At 43.1% G+C, this 25,213-nt stretch overlaps 1 protein-coding gene across 1 annotated transcript; it reads right to left on the bottom strand.

Annotated features, from left to right (window-relative positions):
• Nucleotides 1-1,391: 1,391 nt before the first annotated feature.
• Nucleotides 1,392-25,213, bottom strand: LOC120059366 (voltage-gated potassium channel subunit beta-2-like). Its single transcript, XM_039008373.1, has 13 exons — nt 25,172-25,213; nt 24,766-24,803; nt 24,388-24,467; nt 16,696-16,740; nt 15,535-15,579; nt 14,975-15,018; nt 14,253-14,339; nt 13,082-13,167; nt 12,658-12,778; nt 10,085-10,179; nt 7,836-7,956; nt 6,280-6,368; nt 1,392-5,388 (listed from the first exon to the last, which is right to left on the bottom strand). The coding sequence occupies exons 3-13, from the start codon at nt 24,465-24,467 to the stop codon at nt 5,299-5,301; spliced, it is 903 nt and encodes a 300-aa protein (XP_038864301.1). The 5' UTR covers nt 24,766-24,803; nt 25,172-25,213; the 3' UTR covers nt 1,392-5,298.

Below are 25,213 nucleotides of genomic sequence, written 5' to 3'. Positions count from 1 at the left end.
GGCACTGCGTTTGAAGGTAGGGCTTGAAATACATCCACAGGTAGACCTCCAATTAAGTCAAATTATGTCAATTAGCCTATCAGAAGCTTCTAAATCCATGACATCATTTTCTGGAATTTTCTAAGCTGTTTAAAGGCACAGTCAACTTAGTGTATGTAAACTTCTTACCCACTGGAATTGTGATACAGTGAATTATAAGTGAAATAATCTTTCTGTAAACAATTGTTGAAAAATTACTTGTGTCATGCACAAAGTAGATGTCCTAACCGACTTGCCAAAACTATAGTTTGTTAACAAGAAATTTATGGAGTGGTTGAAAAATGAGTTTGAATAACTCCAACCTAAGTGTATGTAAACTTCCGACTTCAACTGTATATATACTGAGATCATGTGACACTTAGCTTGCACACAGGTGGACTTGAACTAATTATGTGACTTCTGAAGGTAATTGGTTGCACCAGATCTTATTTAGGGGCGAAATACATATGCATGCACCACTTTAAAAATAAATAATAATTTCACTTCACCAATTTGCCCTATTTTGTCCATATGTCCATTACATGAAATCCAAATTAAAATCCATTTAAATTACAGGTTGTAATGCAACAAAATAGGAAAAACGCGAAGGGGGATGAATACTTTTGCAAGGCACTGTATATATTTGGCGTTTTTTTCAGAGCAATCACTATACAAATGTGTTTAGTTTTACATCATATACAGTCAATTATTCATTTGTATGTCATCTGCTCTTACGAAGCCATCAAAGGCAATACATCACCCATCAAAACCAATCCATGTATCTATATAGTGTAGGAGAAGATGATGAATCCATATCATACAATGTAAAGCGCTTTGAGCACCTGAAAAAGTTCTTTATAAATCCAGTCCCGTATAATATGTCTATTGCAAGTTAATCTTAGTTAATCCGCTCAGATGTTCGTAGTCTGTCCACCAGAGATACATTTTCAGTAAATGCAGTAGTTATGTTTGATGTACATATGAATTGACTTGTTATACACATTGGTGCTATTGTGCTTTAATCTACTGTATGTTGGCCAGTAGATTAACTACATTATGTTCAGTACATTTGTTTACCAGTGTTTGATTGGGCAATTTTGATCCATATCCTCAATGTTTAGTTCACCCCTTTGGATTGCAGTGAATCAGGAACCATATGACCCGAGCAGATAGTTGGCTCATCCCGGTAATATTATACAGTACTTTGTTTGTTTTTACATGTATAAAGTGCTCTTACATATATTTATATTTCTGTAGTATATATTGTATACAGGTCAAGACCATGGACAGGATTTTCTAATCAGGACACCCAGTTCATAACCCATAAGATAAAAACAATCAATGAATGAAACAGACACATGGAAGTGTTGTTTTTCAAATTCATATTTTTTCCATTGTCATTTTATTAAAGACCAAACCTGTACATTTTGTCTAAATTCAGATTCAAGCACAGTGCAGTTAGCAATGCCCGCAAATGAAAATAAAAAAAGAATGAAAAGGCAGAGGTGATCACAACCATAACTATATACAAAAAGGTCAAACTATGTACATACAAGAGATATGACAATGCATACACAATACAAATAAATTGCTTATTTTTGTCAATCTTTACATTGATACAATATTAACAGAGGAAAATGCAGCATGGTGAAAAAAATAAAAATCCTCAGCTTTAAAGGCCAGAACATAAAAAAATGATCTCTAACATACAGCATTCTGTGAGATGAGCGTCATTAATCTGCAGGTCTAATGTCATAGCGGTCTGAGCTGATAGTAACATCAATACTATAATATGTTACAGTGGCTGTGTGGAGGGAGCACTGGACAGATCAAAACACACTGGAACAGAGACCCTAACGCTGCAATGACGAGTCTACTCACTAAACAGCCCGACTTACACACACACACACACACACACACAGAGGTCCTAGACCACCAAGGGTGACAAGCAGGTACTCCTGAAAAGGCTTGAATTGACCAGGAGATGGTAGGAGCAGCCCAAGGAGTGCCAGTTCTACTGTGAACACAATGCAGCCAATCTATACGGACAGTAGTTCATCATGTGTGGTGTATCAATGCTGTTTAAAGTCAAACACAGCAGGGACAACAACCTTTAGTAGGATATTACTATATTCAGATCAAATTCTGCTAATAAAACCCCATTGTGCTTTACTAGTACTCATACTGCTTTCCTAGCCCAATATGCCAGTAAGGAGCAAGCCAGAAAATTGATGAGCTCTGTGGTTCTCATCACCCTCTACAGGGCAGCCTAGAGTTGCACTCAACACCATCACAATTATCACCAGGCAAATCAGTGCACAGCTCTGTGCATGTACATATCAAATTGAATTGATATTGTGACAAAGACCACCAAAATACATCCATGGAAAACACTCATTGTTGTGGCAATGCCTTTGAGCTATTTTATTTATTAAACATTTGTGCTGAATGTTTTACAGTCATTTCCCTGCTGAAGACAATAAGACAGAAAATCATGAACAAATATTAAACTGAGAGTTCTATTTTATTGAGAAAACCACATTGGCCTTTTCTACTAATTCACTCAGACATACATTGCCAGACACAGCAAATCAAATGTACACAGTTTATATTTAACTCATAGATGCTAAAAACAAAGGAGCATTTGTTTCCACTATACCAAGTATTTGTTGTCTGACCAGAGGATCTAGCAAAGCATACACACCTCTTCACTTTGCCTGAGAAGCATCCAAACCTCACCCACCATTACATTTAGTCATACTCACTGACACTACCGTACTATACAACTGTAATCATTGAATCTGAGAATGAGATGTTAGCGAGTATTCCTTATATTTCCACTTGTAAGCATGCCCTTGCTTGTCAGAATAATCCCCATAGGCTGGGGGACGAGGGCTCATGCTGGAGGATGTATGTATCACATGCTCTCCACTTTGTCTCACAGTAAGAGGACCCAACAGCTAGAGAGTGAATACTGATCCAGGGCAGCGTCAGATGTCTTCAGTGTGCAATGTATACGATTATGGAAAATGTATTGATTATCATCTGCCATCTGAAAATAAACGGATCATTCCATAAGTAGTGTACAATGCATGTGTACTGTATATGTGGGTATAAGCATAGAACAGTATGGTCAAGTGATTATGCTGTACACGTGAAGAGAGTCCATAGATAATAAGCTAGATAGTACGCGTTTTAAGTCGGTCGCTATACTCTTCCAACAAGCGACAGACACTTAGATGTGTTGCTGAAAGATGTTGGAATATCTTTGACTCAAGCCACGTGACAATGTCTTGGTTGGACATTGGACAGGTCCCCATCCACACATGAAAGAAAGACGTACACATTAAATACATCTTACTAACCAGGTATACAAACAAGTACACACATTCCCTGTTCCAATCCCTGAGCTGCTGTCACAAACCAGCCTTTTCTTCCTAGTAAGCCTCGCACGCATATGTCACACGTCAGTCTTCACTCTGATTGGGCAGGAACAGCTGCCACTAAAACCAATGAGTCTTTCCATATACCAGGGACTACTGTCTCAAGCCTTGTTCATAACTTGCGCCCTTTGTGCTGATCTTGTCCATGATCTGATTGTGTCCACATTTTCTGAAATAGATCTACACATGGTATTAAAATGTGTCTCATATCCGTCTACTGTGTCCGCAGATTTCCTGGTCCCTCCCTGCATGCAAATGATTTGACAGTTATTCTTTCAAAATAATATGTATTCATTTTAAAACACATATTGATGCCATAGGTCAATGTTGTCACCTGTCATGATTTTAAAAAGCAGAATAATGATAATTTAAATGGTTTCTCTTTCCAGATCTGTCTACACTTGTAAGATATCCAGACACAATGCGTGCCTGACTACCTCCAGAGTTGGTCAGGAAGATCACAATTCGTCTTTTAGTCATCTACACCGGTCTGAAAATGTAGGCACAATCAGAATGTGGACAAGATCAGGACAAAGGATTCATATCAGAACGAGGCATAAACGGGGCTCAAGACCAGTCTGTGCCCTGATGGCCAATGGCAACTATGGACCTGCTGTCTCAGCCCAGCACAGCTCAAAATGAGCCTAAATAAGGCAACGCACACACACACATTGAGCACAATTTAGGTAATGTGCCATTTTCACGAGAATTTGCTCTAAAATGACTAATAAAGAGGTCTGTAAAACTGACTGAGTAGCACAATTAAGACCATTACGTCTGATGCAGTTACCGTAAAACTTCAGAAAGTAACACTGCCACACAAAGGTAAATACAGATACAGCCATCATTTACATGGCCAGTAATTAACCCTTTCTATGGCAATCAAACACTAGCCTGCTCAAGGTTCTTATTGACAGATGACAGGCCTGGCGCACGAGGAGCAGAGCTCAGAGCAGAGCTAAATCCTTCCACTAGGGGGCAGTCCTACACCCTGCTCCACCTGGCTGGTGCAGTTAGTGCAGCTCAGAGGTGGGACTCAGACTAGGGGTTAGTCAGAGCATCAGGATCAAGCCTGGCAGAACCAGCACTGTGGAGACCAGATTGACTGAGGGGAACAGATAGGAAACTGAAACAGGAGAGAAGATCCTGATTCTACACTGAAATGACTGACCATGAGTGAGATGGTTTAGTTATTTCATCCTCTCACATGTTCAATAACCTCTCAATGACTGAACTGTACAATACTGACTGTTCTGCCTGCAAGGAGGCTGGTACACAGATTATGTAGACAACACAAATAAAACAGATGTTTAAGAGAAACTGTTATGGACATGTACAGGCAATTGGAAACAGAACTCCAAAAAACAAATGTGTTGCTATACATGTGCAACAGATTATTTGTTGTATATTTGTAAAAACTTAAATTCCATTGGTAAGCATTCAGTATTTAGATTTTATTCCCCCAAAAATAAAATAATATCTGTCTGCCAAGCAAGCGTGTGCTTTTTATTTTTAGAAATAATATTTTCTTCGGTTTTTAAACTGCAGCTTCGGCTGAATTGTATGTATAACAGATTCATCTAGTTAACCCCTGTTCTCTGTATTTTTTCTATCTATCCTTCCTTCCATTGCGGAGGTCACGTATCTATTTGATCATCCTTTTCTTTTCCCTGTAAGTCTAAATGAGGCTCCCCAGGGTGGCCGAGGTGGGGCCAGACTCATGCGCCGGGGTCTCATTCAGTAAAGCTCAAGCAAACAGAGGATCAGGCAAAGGTGGGGCATGGACCTGCGCTGCAGTCCTGGTGCAGCCCTGGCTGACTGGCGCGGTGGCGAAGCGTTAGGAACGGTAGTCCTTTTTACTGTACGGCTTGTTCCCCAGGATGCTATCTACCTCGTGCGTGATGGAGGAGGATAGTTTGGGAAGAACCTGCAGGAGAAATTACAGATGCATTGAAGAAAACAGAGAAGGCAAGATGGTAGTGGTTCACTTGTAAAGATCACACATACTTTGTACCATTTGTATATATAGTATTGTATGTTGCCCCTGGTAATGTGGACATAACATTTGTATATATAGTATTGTATGTTGCCCCTGTAATGTGGACATAACATTTGTATATATAGTATTGTATGTTGCCCCTGTAATGTGGACATAACATTTGTATATATAGTATTGTATGTTGCCCCTGGTAATGTGGACATAACATTGTATATATAGTATTGTATGTTGCCCCTGGTAATGTGGACATAACATTTGGAAACTAAATATCAAATGCACTGAGGGAGAACACACATATGCTGAACACACACACACACACACACACACACACACACACACACACACACACACACACACACATATATGCTGAACACACACACAAAAGCCCACGCCCACACACACAAAGTACAGCCGTTACAGCTCTTGAACACAATGCCACACTGAATGTAGTACATAATAAATAAGAACACATAGAAGGTTCTGGTTCACAAATCCCACTTCGACTGAAATTTGAAATGTTTTGCTTTATAAAAAGGGCCATAAGGGACAGCCATTTTAGGAATGTGACATCATTGTTATGGACTCGAAGGGAGTTAAAAATGTTGATTATCAAAACGCATTGACAAATTATGCAAATCTACACACTTTCTCTTGCTCAGACACACCCACCTGGACCCTCACTGTGTGGTCTCACCTGGACCCTCACTGTGTGGTCTCACCTGGACCCTCACTGTGTGGTCTCACCTGGACCCTCACTGTGTGGTCTCACCTGGACCCTCACTGTGTGGTCTCATCTGGACCCTCACTGTGTGGTCTCACCTGTATTGCTCCTATATTCTCCATCAGCTGGTCGGTGCTGGACGCCCCCAATAGGACGGAGCTCACCCCTTCGTTCCGTAGGCACCACGCTGTAGGGGACGGGTAAACAGCAATGACACCCCAATATACTACACAAACAGGTCTTTCTCTCCCACATAACCCTGTCCCTCCCCACCAGTGCCTCAAACATACTAAACACATATAGACCTAACACCAACATGCTAGACACATGTATTGTATAACACTGCCTCATACGTGTCACAAACACCTAATCATGTCTCTCCACAAAATATAACTACTAGACATGCACCCCAGATACAACAACACAAACACACACAATTAACATAACCTACCCTTCCTGAACATACACACCCAGAACACAACCCCACCTGTCTGTCTTCACTAATCTAGATCTGGAGATGTGATATTGTCTAAAATGATTAGTGTACTTCTGTACGGAGACGTTATGCCAGTGTGTTCAAACACTGTGTGGGATTAGAACCTCCAGACACACTGGTGATGATGAGACAGAATCCACTTCCAGGAACAGGTCTCACCCACCAAATCTCAGGCTTTCCCAGGATTTAACTTAAAAACCAAGGATCCTCACGACAGGATAGGTGTAGTAGATTACATGTATATGTCAAACAGATGACAGGGATTATTCACTCACAGGCCAAGGCTGCGTTTTTACGTTCTGGAACGTTCAATTGAACGAAAACAATTCTGTACTGAACGACCAGTTGAAAAACGAGGAGGGTTTGCGTTGTGGGTTGTCAGCATAGCCACTGCCCCCTTTAAATACGTCCCTCATTACTTCAAGCCACACCCCGCCATACCCACCAAACAGAAGAAATGTAACTCAGTCTGTTCAAGATCATACCAGAACGTTTTGGGGAAAGGTGTTGTTTTGTACAAACTGTTCCGCAATGTAGCAAACGTTCAAGCGAACTGAACGCACCTTAGGCCAATGCCATCTATGACATCACACAGCTACTTTAAACATACAACAGCCCTAAAGCTAGGCTATCAAGTGTGTAAAATAACAGGCTTTAGGTAACTAACGGGTCAAGCCAGGAGGTATTTTTTTCCAATGTAGCGACTCTCGGGTGACATAGAATGGTGGTCCCGGGACAGTCTCCCTCTCTCATCTGCCACGCTTTAATAGCCCTCCACAGAGCTGGGAATCTGTCAACAGGCTCCTTCCCTCTCGCTCCATTCGGCTCAGATTTATGTCTGCGATTCCATGTTACTGCTGACGTGGGGAATAGGGACACTTGCTCGTCGTATATACACACACACCCCAGTGCACGCGACAGTAAACTCAACAACAGAATCAGTAGCAAGTTATTACCACTGGCTTGATAAAGCTGACTTGGGTTTAGGAAAAGCATCCTGGCTGCTCTAGCGTCTAAGAACTAGATTACCACAAACAGACATACAACACAATACAGACAAACATTCTCACACACAAACCAACAGCTGATAACCACCAGAGGGACGAGGAACGGACAGACAGACAGAGAGAGAGAGAGCGGCAGTGTGTGTCGGCGTACCGATGGCGAGCTGGGGCAGACTGCAGCCCAGCCGCTCCGCGATTGCCTGCAGCTCTTTCAACTTTGCCTGCTGACGCCGGCCCTCCTCGCTCAAGATCTTGTCCTTCAACCACTGGTAGCCCTGTTGAAACAGCACACCTGCTAAAAAACACAGCCCTGCCCAACATTGAGGCACTGCACCACCTGTGTCGAGCAGGGCCTGCTTTTAAACACGTGACTCTGTTTGGTAGACCAGGGCCTGCTTTTAAACACGTGACTCTGTTTGGTAGACCAGGGCCTGCTTTTAAACACGTGACTCTGTTTGGTAGACCAGGGCCTGCTTTTAAACACGTGACTCTGTTTGGTAGACCAGGGCCTGCTTTTAAACACGTGACTCTGTTTGGTAGATCAGGGCCTGCTTTTAAACACGTGACTCTGTTTGGTAGACCAGGGCCTGCTTTTAAACACGTGACTCTGTTTGGTAGACCAGGGCCTGCTTTTAAACACGTGACTCTGTTTGGTAGACCAGGGCCTGCTTTTAAACACGTGACTCTGTTTGGTAGACCAGGGCCTGCTTTTAAACACGTGACTCTGTTTGGTAGACCAGGGCCTGCTTTTAAACACGTGACTCAGTTTGGTAGACCAGGGCCTGCTTTTAAACACGTGACTCAGTTTGGTAGACCAGGGCCTGCTTTTAAACACGTGACTCAGTTTGGTAGACCAGGGCCTGCTTTTAAACACGTGACTCAGTTTGGTAGACCAGGGCCTGCTTTTAAACACGTGACTCAGTTTGGTAGACCAGGGCCTGCTTTTAAACACGTGACTCAGTTTGGTAGACCAGGGCCTGCTTTTAAACACATGACTCTGTTTGGTAGACCAGGGCCTGCTTTTAAACACATGACTCTGTTTGGTAGACCAGGGCCTGCTTTTAAACACGTGACTCTGTTTGGTAGACCAGGGCCTGCTTTTAAACACGTGACTCAGTTTGGTAGACCAGGGCCTGCTTTTAAACACGTGACTCAGTTTGGTAGACCAGGGTCTGGTTGTCAACACTCGTCTATTGTACAGCCCCCAGCAGGCAGAGAGGAGGAGGACCCTCTCTGGCTCATCTCTGCCTGGTCAACTCTGGCTCATCTCTCACGTTTCACACACATACAGTGCAAACACACGTTTGTTCCAGGATCTAAATAAATGTATAATTCTTGTTGCGATTGTGTATAATTCCTTTTAAACACTAAAACAATTGTTATTTTGCAAATATATGAATGTACAGTCAACATATTTCAACAGGCTAAAAGCAACCTTGACAAAGGGATTTAATTTCCTGTGTAATAGCCTGTGTAATCCAATGACAAGATCAGGAACAAGCAACCCATCAGTGATTGGATCAGCCACCCACACTGTCGTTGATCAGGCGCCAACACCACAACATACGAATTAATGATCCGTATGCAAAGCTCTACTCAGGAGAACATTATCCACGTAGTTAGATGGAGAAATGGTTTCCTTAACTGTACAGGGTTAAAAGACCATAGCAACCCTGCATGCTTCTGCAACAACACAGGCACAGAGTAAGCCATAGTTTCTGAATGTGTGATGCAGTATATGCATGTTGCTGTCATTTGATCTCTGTGTGTGTGTGTGTGTGTGTGTGTGTGTGTGTGTGTGTGTGTGTATGCGTGTGAGTGTGCATGCACGTGCCTCTGTGTGTGTGTGTGTGCGCGCGCGTGTGAGTGTGCATGCACGTGCCTCTGTGTGTGTGTGAAATGTGAGATAAGATGCTTGTGTTGACACCACCAAATAACTGCTGGTGGTGGAGTTGCTACAGAGTTGGTAAACAGAATGCATACACAGAGTATGTCGTCACAGGGCACTCAAAAACAAACGCATCTAGGAGACACCAAGTTCTAGAACCTGAAAGACACAGAAAACAGCCGTTAAGACAGGAACCAGCCAGGATAAGAAGAGGGCTGGGGGAGAAGAGGGGCTGACATGAGACCAAAGCAAAAACCAAAGAGGTGAACAGGGGGGCAGGAGAGGGGTGGGTGAGAAGAGGGGCTGACATGAGACCAAAGGAGAAACCAAAGAGGTGAACAGGGGGGCAGGAGAGGGGTGGGGGAGAAGAGGGGCTGACATGAGACCAAAGGAGAAACCAAAGAGGTGAACAGGGGGGCAGGAGAGGGGTGGGGGAGAAGAGGGGCTGACATGAGACCAAAGGAGAAACCAAAGAGGTGAACAGGGGGGCAGGAGAGTGGTGGGGGAAACGCTACCTTAAGAGAGGCGCGGGAGTAAGGTGGTACCCCACTGTCGTATTTCCCTGAGATGATCCCACAGGCCAGCGGTGACCATGTCATCGCCCCCACACCTGAAAACATGGGAACATTGGGTCAGCGCCGTCACCATCACCACTCAGTCCAAATATGCTGTTCCGTCTATACTAAGTTGTCCAAAAATAGGAGACAGGACAGCATCCGGTATTTACCAAGAAAAACACAAAATTGACAAAGAAACCTTTGGTAGAGGGAGCATACTTATATCTACGCAATCATAGAATTACATATTAGAGTTACAGTTGAAGTCGGAAGTTTACATACACCTTAGCCAAATACAATTAAACTCAGTTTCACAATTCCTGACATTTAATCCCAGCAAAAATTCCCTGTCTTAGCTCAGTTAGGATCACCACTATATTTTAAGAATGTGAAATGTCAGAATAATAGTAGAGAGAATTATTTCTTTCAGCTTTTATTTCTTTCATCACATTCCCAGTGGGTCAGAAATTTACATACACTGAATTAGTATTTGGTAGCATTGCCTTTAAATTGTTTAACTTGGGTCAAACGTTTCGGGTAGCCTTCCACAAGCGTCCCACAATAAGTTGGGTGAATTTTGGCCCATTCCTTCTGACAGAGCTGGTGTAACTGAGTCAGGTATGTAGGCCTCCTTGCTTGCACACACTTTTTCAGGTCTGCCCACAAACTTTCTATAGGATTGAGGTCAAGGCTTTGTGATGCATGCTTGGGGTCATTGTCCATTTGGAAGACCCATTTGCGACCACGCTTTAACTTCCTGACTGATGTCTTGAGATGTTGCTTCAATATATCCACATAATTTATTCCTCATGATGCCATCTATTTTGTGACGTGCACCAGTCCCTCCTGCAGCAAAGCACCCCCACAAGATGATGCTGCCACCCACATGCTTCACGGTTGGGATGGTGTTCTTCGGCTTGCAAGCCTCCCCCCTTTTCATCCAAACATAACAAATGGTCATTATGGCCAAACAGTTCAATTTTTGTTTCATCAGACCAGAGGACATTTCTCCAAAAAATAGGATCTTTGTCCCCATGTGCAGTTGCAAACCGTAGTTTGGCTTTTTTTATGGTGGTTTTGGAGCAGTGGCTTCTTCCTTGCTGAGCGGCCTTTCAGGTTATGTCGACATAGGACTCGTTTTACTGTGGATATAGATACTTTTGCACCTGTTTCCTCCAGCATCCTCACAAGGTCCATTGCGGTTGTTCTGAAATTGATTTGCTCTTTTCGCACCAAAGTACGTTCATCTCTAGGAGACAGAACACATCTCCTTCCTGAGCGGTATGACAGCTGCGTGTTCCCATGGTGTTTATACTTGCATACTATTGTTTGTACAGATGAACGTGGTACCTTCAGGCATTTGGAAATTGCTCCCAAGGATGAACCAGACTTGTAGAGGTCTACAATTTTTTGGGGGAGGTCTTGGCTGATTTGTGATACAGTGAATTATAAGTGAAATAAATTGTCTGTCAACAATTGTTGGAAAAATTACTTGTGTCATGCACACAGTAGATGTCCTAACCGACATGTCAAAACTATAGTTGTTAACAAGACATTTGTGGAGTGGTTGAAAAACGAGTTTTAATGACTCCAACCTAAGTGAATGTAAACTTCCGATAACTGTATAATAATGATACTATACTGAACAGAAATATAAACGCAACATGAAACAATTTCAAACATTTTACTGAGTTATAGTTCATATAAGGAAATCAGTCAAATGAAATAAATTCATTAGGCCCTAATCTATGGATTTCCCATTACTGGGTAGCGGTGCAGCCATGGGTGGTCCTGGGATGGCATAGGCCCACATGTGGAACGTACCGCCAAATTCAGACAAATTCTCTAAAACAACATTGTAGGCACCTTATGGTAGAGAAATTATCATGCAATTCTATGGCAACAGCTCTGGTGGACATTCCTGCAGTTAGCATGTCAATTGCATGCTCCCTCAAAACTTGAGATATCTGTAAAATGTGCAGTTTTGTCACACAACACAATACCAAAGTGGCCTTTTATTGTCCCCAGCACAAGGTGCACCTGTGCAATGATCATGCTGTTTAATCAGCTTCTTCATATACCACACCTGTCATGTGGATGTATTATCTTGGCAAAGGAAAATTGCTCACTAACAGGGCTGGAAACAAATTTGTGCACAACATTTTAGAGAAATAAGCTTTTTGTGCATTTTAACAATTTCAGGTATTATTTATTTCAGCTCGTGAAACATGGGACCAACACTTTACATGTTGTGTTTATATTTTTGTTCAGCGTAATCATTTAAAAAGGTAGACTCAGCTAAATGACATTTGCTACGAGCGGCACCGCAGATATTGTTATGAGCAAGATGCAAGACAAAGTCACACACAGTATCTGCGCATTTGCAGGAGCTTGCTTCATTTTTAACTTTGTGTTTTAAGGCTCTTAGTTGTTGCAGAAATTGACCCACTATGCTGTTTACTTTGTTCATCTGTCATATTGCTGAGTCTACCTTTAATAGCTATCTCAGTGTCCAGACCAGCTCCACTCACCTATCTTATGGAAGAGCTCTGGCAGCTGCACCTCCACCTTCTCCCTCTGGAACATGTGATACTCAGCCTGCTCACAGATGGGAGGGATCTGGTTGAACTGCCGCGCCACAGAGTACGCCTCCTACAGGACACACAGGGAACAGCAGCGGTTAGCCTGAAGAGTACTGTACAGTAGGCACTGGCTAATCAAAGCATGAACAATTTCAGGGATCTTTTATTTCAGCTCAAGAAACATGAGACCAACACTTTACATGTTGGTCCCATGGTTGTGATGCCAATCAATCAATATTATGGAAGTCATGGTCAGAATATGTCACAGTCAGTGAGAGGATGTTATAGTGGTGTCATGTCATTGCCAGTGGTGAGACTGGGTCTGGGCAGAATGATGACCGGAAGGAGAGGAGGCTGTGTGTGTTTGTCTCACCATGATCTCCATGGGGCTCCAGCGGGACGTGCCCCAGTACATGGCCATGCCCTGGTTGATCACATGGGTCATCGCCCGCACCGTCTCTGTCAATCAAAAATAAAACAATACACACGCACACACTACAATGAGCAGAGAGACAAATGCTGTGTAGCGAACTGTTCTGATCCAAAGTAGAGCAAGTCAGTCAGACATGAGCAAGTCATTTACAGTTTGCCCGATGGCCATGTTTGAGCTTGTGTGCAACAAAAACAGAAAGCGCAAACACAATGAGGATAAGAGAGAAAGAGAGAAAGAGAGAGAGTAAAAGAGTGATTAGGAGAGCCTGTAACATTAACACAGCAGCAGCACCACTCTCTCCCTCTCTCTGTTCTGTCCTCAGGCTAGTGACAGAGAGGTACACCAGATGGCCAAAGTACTTCTTCAGGTACAGGTTCAAACCTTTCCCTGTGAACTACTGCAGTTTATCAACTGTTGAACTCCTAAAAGGGCAGATGGGTTTAAACAAAAGAAATGGATAAATCCAAAGCTCATGCATTTTTTTTTTTTTTACATACCAGCTATCCCTGGTTCAAGAGAGGCAGAAATAGAATGACAGGAGTAATGTTAGGTACAACAACAGTGGAGATGGTCTGTGTCAGGGCAGAGTAACAGGGACAGTCTGAGGGTGTTGTAACCTTCCTACTGTAGCATGGCCCATAGAGGACAGATGAATACTGTATGACAATGGGAGAACACACAGAATACTCTGTCATTTAAAGGTCTTCTGCAAACTTCTCTCCAACATTCTATAGGATCGTGCAGTTCGGGTTTTAAAACAATGTGTTGTAAAACAACACATTTCACTGCACCTATCCGGTGTACAGCATGTGACAATAAAACATATATTATAAAAATAAAAAATAAATAAAAAAAGTGTTATTTTTTGCTCCAGCAGTTTTCACTCATATTTAACATTCCCCAGGGCATTGGGAAGCAAGCCAGTAGGGAAGGATGGGGTGAAATGAGGACATAGTTTCATGCACTACATAGAAACATATAGCCTAGTGAGTTAGAATGGACATAGGCATGTCAGAGAAGCTCATGGGATGGAGAGAACCCAGCAGGGGAATAGAGAAGAGGCAGACAGCAGAAGCCAGTGACAGAGGCGGACCAAGATGTTCCTCCTTACCTTCCATGGGAGTGTTGGGGTCCGGTCTGTTTGCAAACACCACGTCCACATACTCTAGCTGCAGTCTCTCCAGTGAGGCCTTTAACCCTACAACCACATGCATCACAGCCACAGTTACACACACTATTATTGTTCAGGGACATGGTTGCAGTCATATCTTATTGAGTGTACTATTGCGAGTACAGCCCAACTGATGTTTTTTTGGGTCTGATGCCAATAAAAACATTTGGGGGGACAAAACTTAACAATACCGATATATCTGCTGATATACTGTTTTACGCTGGGGAAATAATTGTTGACTATTTTCCCACAATGAATTATCATAAATTGCCAATCAAAAGAGCAATTGTCAAAGAAATATGCCTTAAATGTTGCTTTATTACATTGTGACATGAATGGCATCGTGAGAATGGCTGCAAGTGTTCAGATAAACATGAGATTCCCTTTTGCCCCCCCCCCCCGGGCTCTAATTGCGAGGTAGTGCTCAATATTGCAGGTAGAATTTTCAAATAATGTGATTCTAATAAGGTGTTATTTTTCAGAGAAAAGAGGAACTAGGATCTTTCTCAGCAAGACTCCTAACCCCCAAGAGAGTCCACAATTATCAAATTGGAGTCTCTTCTCCCTGGAGCCAAAATGACTAATCAGGATGTTGTCTGATGCAATGTCAGCATTTAATTTCTCATTCTGCCCTTGATCAAGGACAGGATGAGCTTACTTACCTTCTATAATGTGTTTTCGGGACAACCCTCTTTCAGTCTCTGCTCTATGGATCAAAAACATATTCCAGAATCAGTTGAATTACAGCAGAGAGCCACAGCAAGGCTTTCTTTTCTTTTCATCATATCATTCAGTCCATCACAGTAACATCCCAATATATACATTTCAGCTTGACTAAAAGCCCATTATAAACTGGGTGGTTCGAGCCCTAAATGCTGATTGGCCGACAGCCGTGATATATCAGACCGTATACCACGGGTATGACAAACCATGTCTTTTTACTGCTGTAATTACTTTGGTAACCAGTTTATAATAGCAATAAGGCACCTCAGGGGTTTGTGGTATATGACCAATATAACACACCCAGTCAGGCCTTATTGCTTAATTATAACAACAGCATGGATTACACATAATCACATTAACCAGAGGGCCACTGGGAGGGAGAAACTCTCTGCATGGCATTACATATACTCTATTACAGTGCCAATCACTCTCAGCCCCAGACACATTACAAAGAGCACCATATTTCTCATTCAGACACACAACCAGAGAAGAGACTTACTTTCCACCCCAGAAGATCTTTGTTGTGATTACCAGACTGGAACGTCTACATGAGAATGGGGAGAAAACACATTACATGTGAGACCACACAGAACATATATAGACAATGAAGCACAGAGAGGGTGTTCCAAGGTTCTCTGGTTGACATCACAGAGAGGGTGTTCCAAGGTTCTCTGGTTGACATCACAGAGAGGGTGTTCCAAGGTTCTCTGGTTGACATCACAGAGAGGGTGTTCCAAGGTTCTCTGGTTGACATCACAGAGAGGGTGTTCCAAGGTTCTCTGGTTGACATCACAGAGAGGGTGTTCCAAGGTTCTCTGGTTGACATCACAGAGAGGGTGTTCCAAGGTTCTCTGGTTGACATCACAGAGAGGGTGTTCCAAGGTTCTCTGGTTGACATCACAGAGAGGGTGTTCCAAGGTTCTCTGGTTGACATCACAGAGAGGGTGTTCCAAGGTTCTCTGGTTGACATCACAGAGAGGGTGTTCCAAGGTTCTCTGGTTGACATCAGAGCGAGGGTGTTCCAAGGTTCTCTGGTTGACATCACAGAGAGGGTGTTCCAAGGTTCTCTGGTTGACATCACAGAGAGGGTGTTCCAAGGTTCTCTGGTTGACATCAGAGCGAGGGTGTTCCAAGGTTCTCTGGTTGACATCAGAGCAAGGGCAGAGGGCCGGGCTGGAAATAGTGTGGTGGAATCTGGAGGTGATGGTTTTCGTGCCATGAGCCTTAGATGTTATGATTGGCAGGATGACTAAGCGCAACACACCCTTTAGGTACCCACATACTGCACACACACAAAGGAGGTACAACACTGCCATGGGGCAGTTGGCTTGACCTGGCCTGGCCCGGGGGTCAAACCAGTACAGTGCAGTACAGTACAGCGTGCACACACACACACGGGTTGATGAGGTAAAAAATTGGGTAAAGGAGACGCTTTCATTCCATTATTCAGTAGCTTTGAGGGACACAAGAGCAGGAGCACGGCCATGGCTCTGCTGCCTGCCTGCCTGATCTTTTATCTCTCTCTGCCTGCCTGCCAGTGCACAGTGGAGTACACCACACTGCTCACTTCCCTTCCAATAAGGTAGAGCAGTTATCAGGAGAGGGACGGCGCAGAAATGAAACATGGCTCATTATGAGAGTAACCTCCGTACGAACCTACCTCCATCCTTTCTTCTTTATGACGTTCCCCAGCACAACCTCAGCCCTGAGAGAGAGAGAGGCAGAGAGAGATCAGATAATGGGCATGGTCAACTAACAACTACACATAACATGTTGCAAAAGAAAACAGAACAGCCTTTGAAAAAGAAGATATCACAAAGTGTGGTGGTAACTCTTAACAACCCTTCCCAGTGTCTCTATAGACTTATAACAAAGCCCTCCTGCAGCGTGTGGAGTTAAACTCAGTGAACTGGCTGGTATGGCTGGTGTGTAAACAGGCTCCATGTCAATCAGTCATTAGCAGCAGTGGGGGTGCCAATTAGGCCCAACGTGGCCTCCATTAGGGCTGGGATGACTCCTGTCACTGGGAGGGAGGAAGGGAGCGCCGGTCTACAAGGCTAACAAATGCCATGTTTTCCTGTAATGTGAATTCTGTGTACTATATGGCAAGCACAAAGTGGCTGAGCTCCCCCTCTCTGCCTCTTCCCCTCTCTCTGCTTCTCTTTCCCTTATCCCTCTCTCCCCCTCCCCATCAGACCTCTCTCTGCCTGTGTGCGCAGCCTGCTGGTTTGAGCCGAGGGAGCGGAGAGGGAGAGGGAGGGCAATTTCTAGAAGGCTAATGCCATCAATGCTCCCTCTAAGCTGTGCGCACGCTCAGTAGCACCGAGACTGCCACGCTGCTCCCCGGGACTGCCGTGCAAAAATATCAGCCCACAGAGAAGAACGAGATTGAACTTCACTCAACTTTCAGGCCTCCCGAGTGGCTCAGTGGTCTAAGGCACTGCATCGCAGTGCTAGTTGTGCCACTAGAGATTCTGGGTTAGAATCTAGGCTCTGTCGCAGCCGGCCGCGACCGAGAGACCCATGGGGCGGCGCACAATTGGCCCAGCGTCGTCCGGGTTAGGGGAGGGTTTGGCCAGCAGGGATGTCCTTGTCCCATCGCGCACTAGCGACTCCTGTGGGGCGCCGGGCGCAGTACACGCTGACACGGTCGCCAGGTGCACTGTGTTTCCTCCGACACATTGGTGCGGCTGGTCCGTACGGGTTTTGCAGCGATGAGACAAGACTAACTACCAATCGGATACCACAAAATTAGGGAGAACGGGGTAACGGGGTACAGGGCAAAAAAATAAATAAAAATACATTATAGAGCAGTGGTCACCAACGGGTTAATCACGATCGACTGGTCAATGTCCAAGTCATTCCTAGTCGATCGCCAAACATTTCTGTTTAAAACCCAACAACAAAGCCTTGTGTTCCTATTTAAAGAAAATATATATATTAGTCTCAGGCTGTTGGCGCACCTGATTCAGCTGCCCTGCGCGCTGGGTAGATCATCTGTTGACATTTTGAACCATTTCATGTGTCTGAAGGTACAAACTGACTTCCCGGCGGGCCCAGAGAGCAAATCAAGTGCACTATAGGCCTACCGCTGGCCAATCAGATGGCGCAGATGACCGTTTTTGCAGTAACGTAGCAGGCATAAAAGAAAGCTACAGAAAAGTTTAAAACCATGACTAGAGAGAGAAACTGTCAACTTTATGAGTGAGTTCATGTTTAAGTTCTTACTCAGCATTGTCAACACTTTGTATTCAACACTTTTACAAGCCATAAAATGCGAGTTCTTCCTATTTCTACTCAGAGCTACAACAAGCAGTGCATCAGTAATGAATGAGTAGGAAAGTGTATCTATAGGCTTCAGTTGTTATTATTAGCGGCTTGGGTCTTTTTTAATATCGAGGAATATTTCACTTTCTCTGTTCATAGGAGTAACATTAATTTGTGCACGATGCAGAAATAATGCGGTGTAACTTGAGTTTCGCCATCATCTGGAAGTCACTTTTTGGTCAGTGTCAGTGGAGGAAAGGGAGAGCGGAGGGATGTTGAGATGCGGACCCTCAGTCTAATGCTCTCTCCCACATCTGAGACTGACCATCAGATGCAGGCACAATAAGCCCACAAAAAAAATATATATGTAAATGTATGCTCACTCAGCTGTGCGTCACAAGTAATACAACAACGGATCTATTACCGGTGTGATCATATAGCCTACTTCAAGTTTTGAAATATATATATTTTTAAATGGCCTGAACAACAATGCATTGACAGGGCAATTCAAGCAAAGCCAATATGCGGTGATAACGTACATTGCTACAGTACTGTTTTTAATTGGTTAATGTTCCATAGGCTTATGTTTTTTAAGTCATGTTAAAAAAAAATCTGAGCGGTAGATCTCGGCTTGAATTTTGACTCAAAGTGATCTTGACTCAGAAAAGGTTGGTGACCACTGTTGTAGAGTTTGCCTTTACTGTGGCAATTGTGATCGAATCAACACGATATTAGCCACTTTGCAACATACCGAAACAAAACAAACTACGCAAGAGATTTTGTTGTAGGCAGAATGCATCGGAGTAGGATTCTTTTGCATTGACATGCACTACTCAGCTCGTACTCTACATAGACCGGTGCAGCATAAACAATCAGAGCTGCAGTAGACCTATATGCAAATAGACCATTGCCATATATGGATCTGTGCCATTTACTTTGAACTGGACTGTGTTTACTGCATGAGCAGTCGTGAGTAGATGCGGATGTTTTGAGATCAAAGCAAGAGCTGCATGTAGTCACGTGTGCACATTTTGTTCATATTCTTTGCTTGTTAGTGAGTTATTAGCCCAGTTATAGATCATTTGTAGTCATCAATAAGGGAGTGATTGCTTCCTACAAGAGCACAAAACATGTACATTTCTAGATATTTTTGAAAAGCAAGTCAGGTAAAGGGGCAGTTTTTTATTTTTTATTTTACCAGGTAAGTTGACTGAGAACACATTCTCATTTACAGCAACGACCTGGGGAATAGTTACAGTGGAGAGGAGGGGGATGAATGAGCCAATTGTAAACTGGGGATTATTAGATGACTGTGATGGCTTGAGGGCCAGATTGGGAATTTAGCCAGGACACCGGGGTTAACACCTCTACTCTTATGATAAGTGCCATGGGATCTTTAATGACCTCAGAGAGTCAGGACACCCGTTTAGCGTCCCATCCGAAAGACAGCACCCTACACAGGACAGGGCACTGCCCTGGGACATTGGGATATTTTTTTAGACCAGAGGAAAGAGTGCCTCCTACTGGCCCTCCAATACCACTTCCAGCAGCATCTGGTCTCCCATCCAGGGACTGACCAGGACCAACCCTGCTTAGCTTCAGAAGCAAGCCAGCAGTGGTATGCAGGGTGGTATGCTGCTGGCATTCACAGTGTTGTATTTTGAGACAGGCTTGAATAAGCTAAGTAGCCAATAGGCAGAGAGTAGCATAACCTGTCTGATTCTCTGTAATAATGGTATGGGAATAACACCGCATTTTATTTTGTGAATTGATTTCTTGCAAACACCACAACATTTCCAGTCACCTCCTTGTCTGAAGGAAAAGTGGATAAACAGGTTAATGTCAAGCGCTGCATGTTTTTTTCTTCTTTTTTTCCACCAAGTCTCATGGAATGTTGGCCTGCATTGAACACAACACAGTGTCTGCTACTGTAGGCTGAATGATGGAATAGAGATGTCCATGTTAAAATGTTATGGGATGCATTTCTCCATTGTTTTTGATGGTAAGCCACTCTGGTAGGCCTACATTATGATCAAATAGCCACAGTAGCCTACTTGGCCACTGTTAAACCTGTAAATTAACTTCTTATGGCTGCAGGGGCAGTATTGAGTAGCTTGGATGAAAGGTGCACAGAGGTGCCCAGCGTAAACGGCCTGCTCCTCAGTCATAGTTGCTAATATATGCATATTATTATTAGTATTGGATAGAAAACCCTCTGAAGTTTCTAAAACTGTTTGAATTATGTCTGTGAGTATAACAGAACTCATATGGCAGGCAAAAACCTGAGAAGAAATCCAACCAGAAAGTGAGAAATCTGAGGTTGGTCGATTTTCAACTCATCGCCTATTGAAAACACAGTAGGATATGGATCTGTTTGCACTGCCTACGGCTTCCACTAGATGTCAACAGTCTGTAGAACCTCGAATGAAGCTTCTACTGTGATGTGGGGCTGAATAAGAGCTGAATGAGTCAGTGGTCTGGCAGAGAGCCAAGTCCTGGTCACGCACATTCCACATGATATCGACTTGTGTTCCATTACTTCTATAGACACAAAGGAATTCTCCGGTTGGAACGTTATTGAATATTTATGATAACAACATCCTGAAGATTGATTCTATACTTAGTTTGACAAGTTTATTCGACCTGTAATATAACTTTTTTAAGTTTTCGTCCGACGTTATGCGGGACCTGTACAAGCTTTTGGATTTGTGTACTAAACGCGCTAACAAAAGTAGCTACTTGGACATAAATGATGGACATTACCGAACAAAACTAACATTTCTTGTGGAAGTGGGAGTCCTGGGAGTGCATTCCGACGAAGATCAGCAAAGGTAAGTGAAGATTTATAATGCTTTTTATGAGTTTTGTTGACTGCACAATTTGGCGGGTAACTGTATGGCTTCCTTTTGTGGCTGAACGCTGTTCTCAGATTATTGAATATTGTGCTTTTGCCGTAAAGATTTTTGAAATCTGACACAGCGGTTGCATCAAGAACAAGTGTATCTTTAATTCTATGTAAAACATGTATCTTTCATCAAAGTTTATGATGAGTATTTATGTTATTTGACGTGGCTCTCTGCAATTTCTCCGGATATTTTGGAGGCATTTCTGAACATGGCGCCAATGTAAACTGAGGTTTTTGGATATAAATATGAACTTAATCGAACAAAACATATATGTATTGTGTAACATGAAGTCCTATGAGTGTCATCTGATGAAGATCAAAGGTTAGTGATTCATTTTCTCTATTTCTGCTTTTTGTGACTCCTGTCTTTGGCTGGAAAAATAGCTGTGCTTTTCTGTGATTTTGCGGTGACCTAACATAATCGTTTGTGGTGCTTTCGCTGTAAAGCCTATTTGAAATCGGACACATTGGTTGGATTAACAACAAGATTACCTTTAAAATGGTATAAGATACATGTATGTTTGAGGAATTTGAATTATGAGATTTCTGTTGTTTGAATTTGGCGCCCTGCACTTTCACTGGCTGTTGTCATATCATCCCGTTAACGAGATTGCAGCCATAAGAAGTTAAAGCAGGTACAGCCTCAGTGATCACAGTAAACGCACTAGAAGTTGCACAGAATTTAGCAGACCTGAAATTAGCTCAGTGCTGATTTTTTTTTTAGGGAACATTGGTGTGAAGAAGTGGGTTGTTAAAGCTAATGGGTGTACACCTACACTACAGTGTGTTTGTAAGCGTGTGTTGGTCAATACGCTAGCTGTCAGTCGATGTACTGTACAGTGTTTCCCTGTCAATATGTTTCAGTGACTTGGTCATAGTGCCAGGGAACAAACACACACGTACTAAACCACAGAACCAGGCCTTTAGCTGTAGCGGGGCTGTAGTTGGGAGGCTCTCTCCCGCTCTCTATCCACTCTACAAAACCAAAATGTTGACTTTGTGGCAACATCAACAGTGAGGCCACTAACACATAATTATACCCATATCTAGACTCAGTCCACTTTACTGAATTTGACTGACGAGGTGCTCATATTACCAGAGCTGGTGCTTCACAGAGACCGTGTGAAACATGGTAGATATGTGCTCCGCTGTCTGCATTAATGTCCCTCTCTTCTGGTTTGTGTGCTGCACCTCGTGTAAAGCCTCTCAGTGCTGCAGTTTGCAGTAGGCTATAGGCTGTCAGGATTAGCACCCAAGAAGACATGCATGGTTCTGACAGACTGTCAGGTCCATTTGCATGGCACACAGATCTGTCACTCTGTTGATCTGCCAGTTCTAATGTCACCATTGTGTGGAATGATGGTAAAGGTCAACTTTATTTCCCTTGTCCTACAAGTTTGCCACCATTACCTTATGTTGCAGTTTGATATGTCGTCTCCTTTCCACAGCTCAGCTACAGAAGCCACATGTTGGTAAATATTCAAAATAGTGCTGAGTGATTAGCGCTTTTTGAGGTTGGGTCTGTTTCGGCTAGATTATTAAAAAGTATTCACAATTTTCAATTTCAGTTTCGATAATTAAAAAAAAACATGAAATGCACTATGCATTATGTGGGTTGAATGCTGTAACACAGAATAAAACAATTAATACACGTCTTATGATGGTAGTGACTGCCCATTACTGCTCACTTATTAACCATAATTTATTCACATTACTTTACTTTAATACAATATGTCAGTTGTTGTGTATATTACATTTGTTTCATTTGATGACTATTACTTCATTCCAAGTCACCATCTCATCTCTGTAGAGCTACTGCCTATGGTGTCTGACAAAATACGCTATTTTAGTAGTTCTTCGAAGTAAATAAGGCATACATTTATAACTGCTGAATACCAACTATCAATAACTTAGATAATGTATTTTCTGGTAAAAATTCCTTGCGAAGCAACTGCTCTCTATGTATCCGAGTCAAAGAAACACAGAACGGACAAGTAGGCGCGCAATAGATTATGGTAGTTAATTATCACATTTTCTGCGCTAAACTATGTAGAACACTGGCCTGCTGGAAACTACAACTCCCAAATACATCACACAGTTCGAGTGCGATCTGATTTATCTCTAGAGAAACTGCAGCGCAATGTGCGCAACAAACAATGGAATTAAAATAATTGATCCGACGTTGGTCAATGAACAAAAAAATAACCGACATTTCAGTTGAACACTCAGCTCTAATTCAAAATGATAAAGCCATCAACAATTTGTTATTTTCTTTCTTCAGTCTTTTACATAATATTAACACAATGAGACCAGTATTTCCTTGGGGAGGATTTAGAGAAGAGTTAGAGTCTGTTAATCTGAGGTATTGTTGGAAAGGAGTTCATCCTTACTCACAACAAAGATCCATTAATTCAGGACGGTGTATACAGCTGTCTGAGGAGATGTTATGAAGCCCTACAAAGGTTAGAGTTGGCAAAATATCACTGTTCGGTATCACTTTACTGGTATTCAAGCCATCATGAATAATCGACCCTTGACCTCTCATCAAAAATACCACTAGAACTCAGTATGATGAGGTGTTTCTACCCCCAGGTCTGGAGCTCAAGGCTACAGAGCAATTAATCACTCATGTTTATGTAAACGGTTTTGCAGCCTTGTCCAAGGCACGTGTGGATTAAATTGTATGGCCTTGTATTTGCAAACATGCCTGCTAACTACCTACGCGGGAGGCCGCAGAGGCGCACAGACTCATGGTAAGTGCATCAGTGAGCGTTTCATCTGAGCCTCTGGGCCTCAGATCCACCGAACCAGAGGTTTAATCAAATTGAATGAGATCTCTAAAGATGTGTGATGGCCTGGGAGACTCCCTCAGCGTGCTGTAGGCTAAAACATCACGACCACACTGAAAGAACTGGAGACCAGCACCAGCTTTATTGGTACTAAATGTGAGTCTACACCATATAATTTAGATGAGTCCCCCATCTCATTAATTAACACACTCATACATTCATTGCCACCTGTTAGGTCAGCGCTCATTCAAACACACTAAAGTACATGTGTTAGCCTATGCTTTGCTTGGCTATGTGGCTTTGTGTGTTATGATCCTGTGATTCAGCAGTCATTGATATCTAAGTGATGTCTGCATGAAGATGTGATGTGGACAGTCTGGATGATACTCACTTCCCTGCGGCGTAGACCTCTGCTGTGTCAAACAGATTGATGCCGTTCTCGTAGGCTAGACACAACAGCTGCTCCGCCATCTGTTGGCCGGAGAGTGGAGCGAGGGAGAGGAAAGAAAGAGGAAGGGAGGTGGTCGAGAGATCACTGATCGGTGCTTAAGTGTTTTCAACTATTAAAACCCGGTCTGCATGTATGGGGTTGTAACCGCATGGGGTTGTAACCTTCCGTGCTATGGCACGCGTGTTGCTTCTCTGGCTCTCTATGTGTCAATATGTTTAGAGTGTAAGCAGTGGACTATAGAAGCATGTAGATAGTTGTGAAACTGGAGAGTGACTGACTGATAGAATAACAGAAAAAACACAATCCATCTGCTCTCACCTCATCCGTTATCTGCCCTCCGAACGTCACCCATGTTCCTACAGAGAGACGACAGGGAGACTGTGTTAGTAGTCTATCAGACTAGAGATACATAGAGAGAGCAGTGTTGAAGAGGCAGTGACGCCACACACTGATTACTGTAGCTTTTTAATTATAGTTAGAAGAGATGAGGCTTTGGCAGAGTTTGCCATAACAGTGTTAGTCAACAGATGGAGGTCTCAGCTGGCATTTCTGGCATATCTTCACTCTCCAAGATATCTGCTAGGAAAATTATTTGGTGTGAAATAAATTCCCTCTGTGGTACACTTTGTGTATTTCTAGTGAAAACAACAGCAGTCTGGGTCACCTCTAACACATTTTTGTCTCCTATCCCCTCCGCCACCCCCCCACCCCCTCTCACACTCACCTAGTCCAAGGCAGGACACCCTCAGGCCAGACTTCCCAAGGT

This window comes from Salvelinus namaycush, chromosome 2, assembly GCF_016432855.1.
Source record: "Salvelinus namaycush isolate Seneca chromosome 2, SaNama_1.0, whole genome shotgun sequence".
Lineage (NCBI taxonomy): Eukaryota > Metazoa > Chordata > Actinopteri > Salmoniformes > Salmonidae > Salvelinus > Salvelinus namaycush.
This window is presented reverse-complemented; position numbering and strand designations above follow the sequence as displayed.

Coding starts and splice junctions, on each gene's coding strand:
- LOC120059366 (XM_039008373.1), bottom strand. CDS start 24,467: ATGGCGGAGCAGCTGTTGTGTCTAGCCTACGAGAACGGCATCAATCTG. Junction 14,340..14,974: donor CCGAAAACACATTATAGAAG/GTAAGTAAGCTC, acceptor ATGTGGTTGTAG/GGTTAAAGGCCTCACTGGAG. Junction 10,180..12,657: donor AGAGCTCTTCCATAAGATAG/GTGAGTGGAGCT, acceptor CCATGTTTTCAG/GTGTGGGGGCGATGACATGG.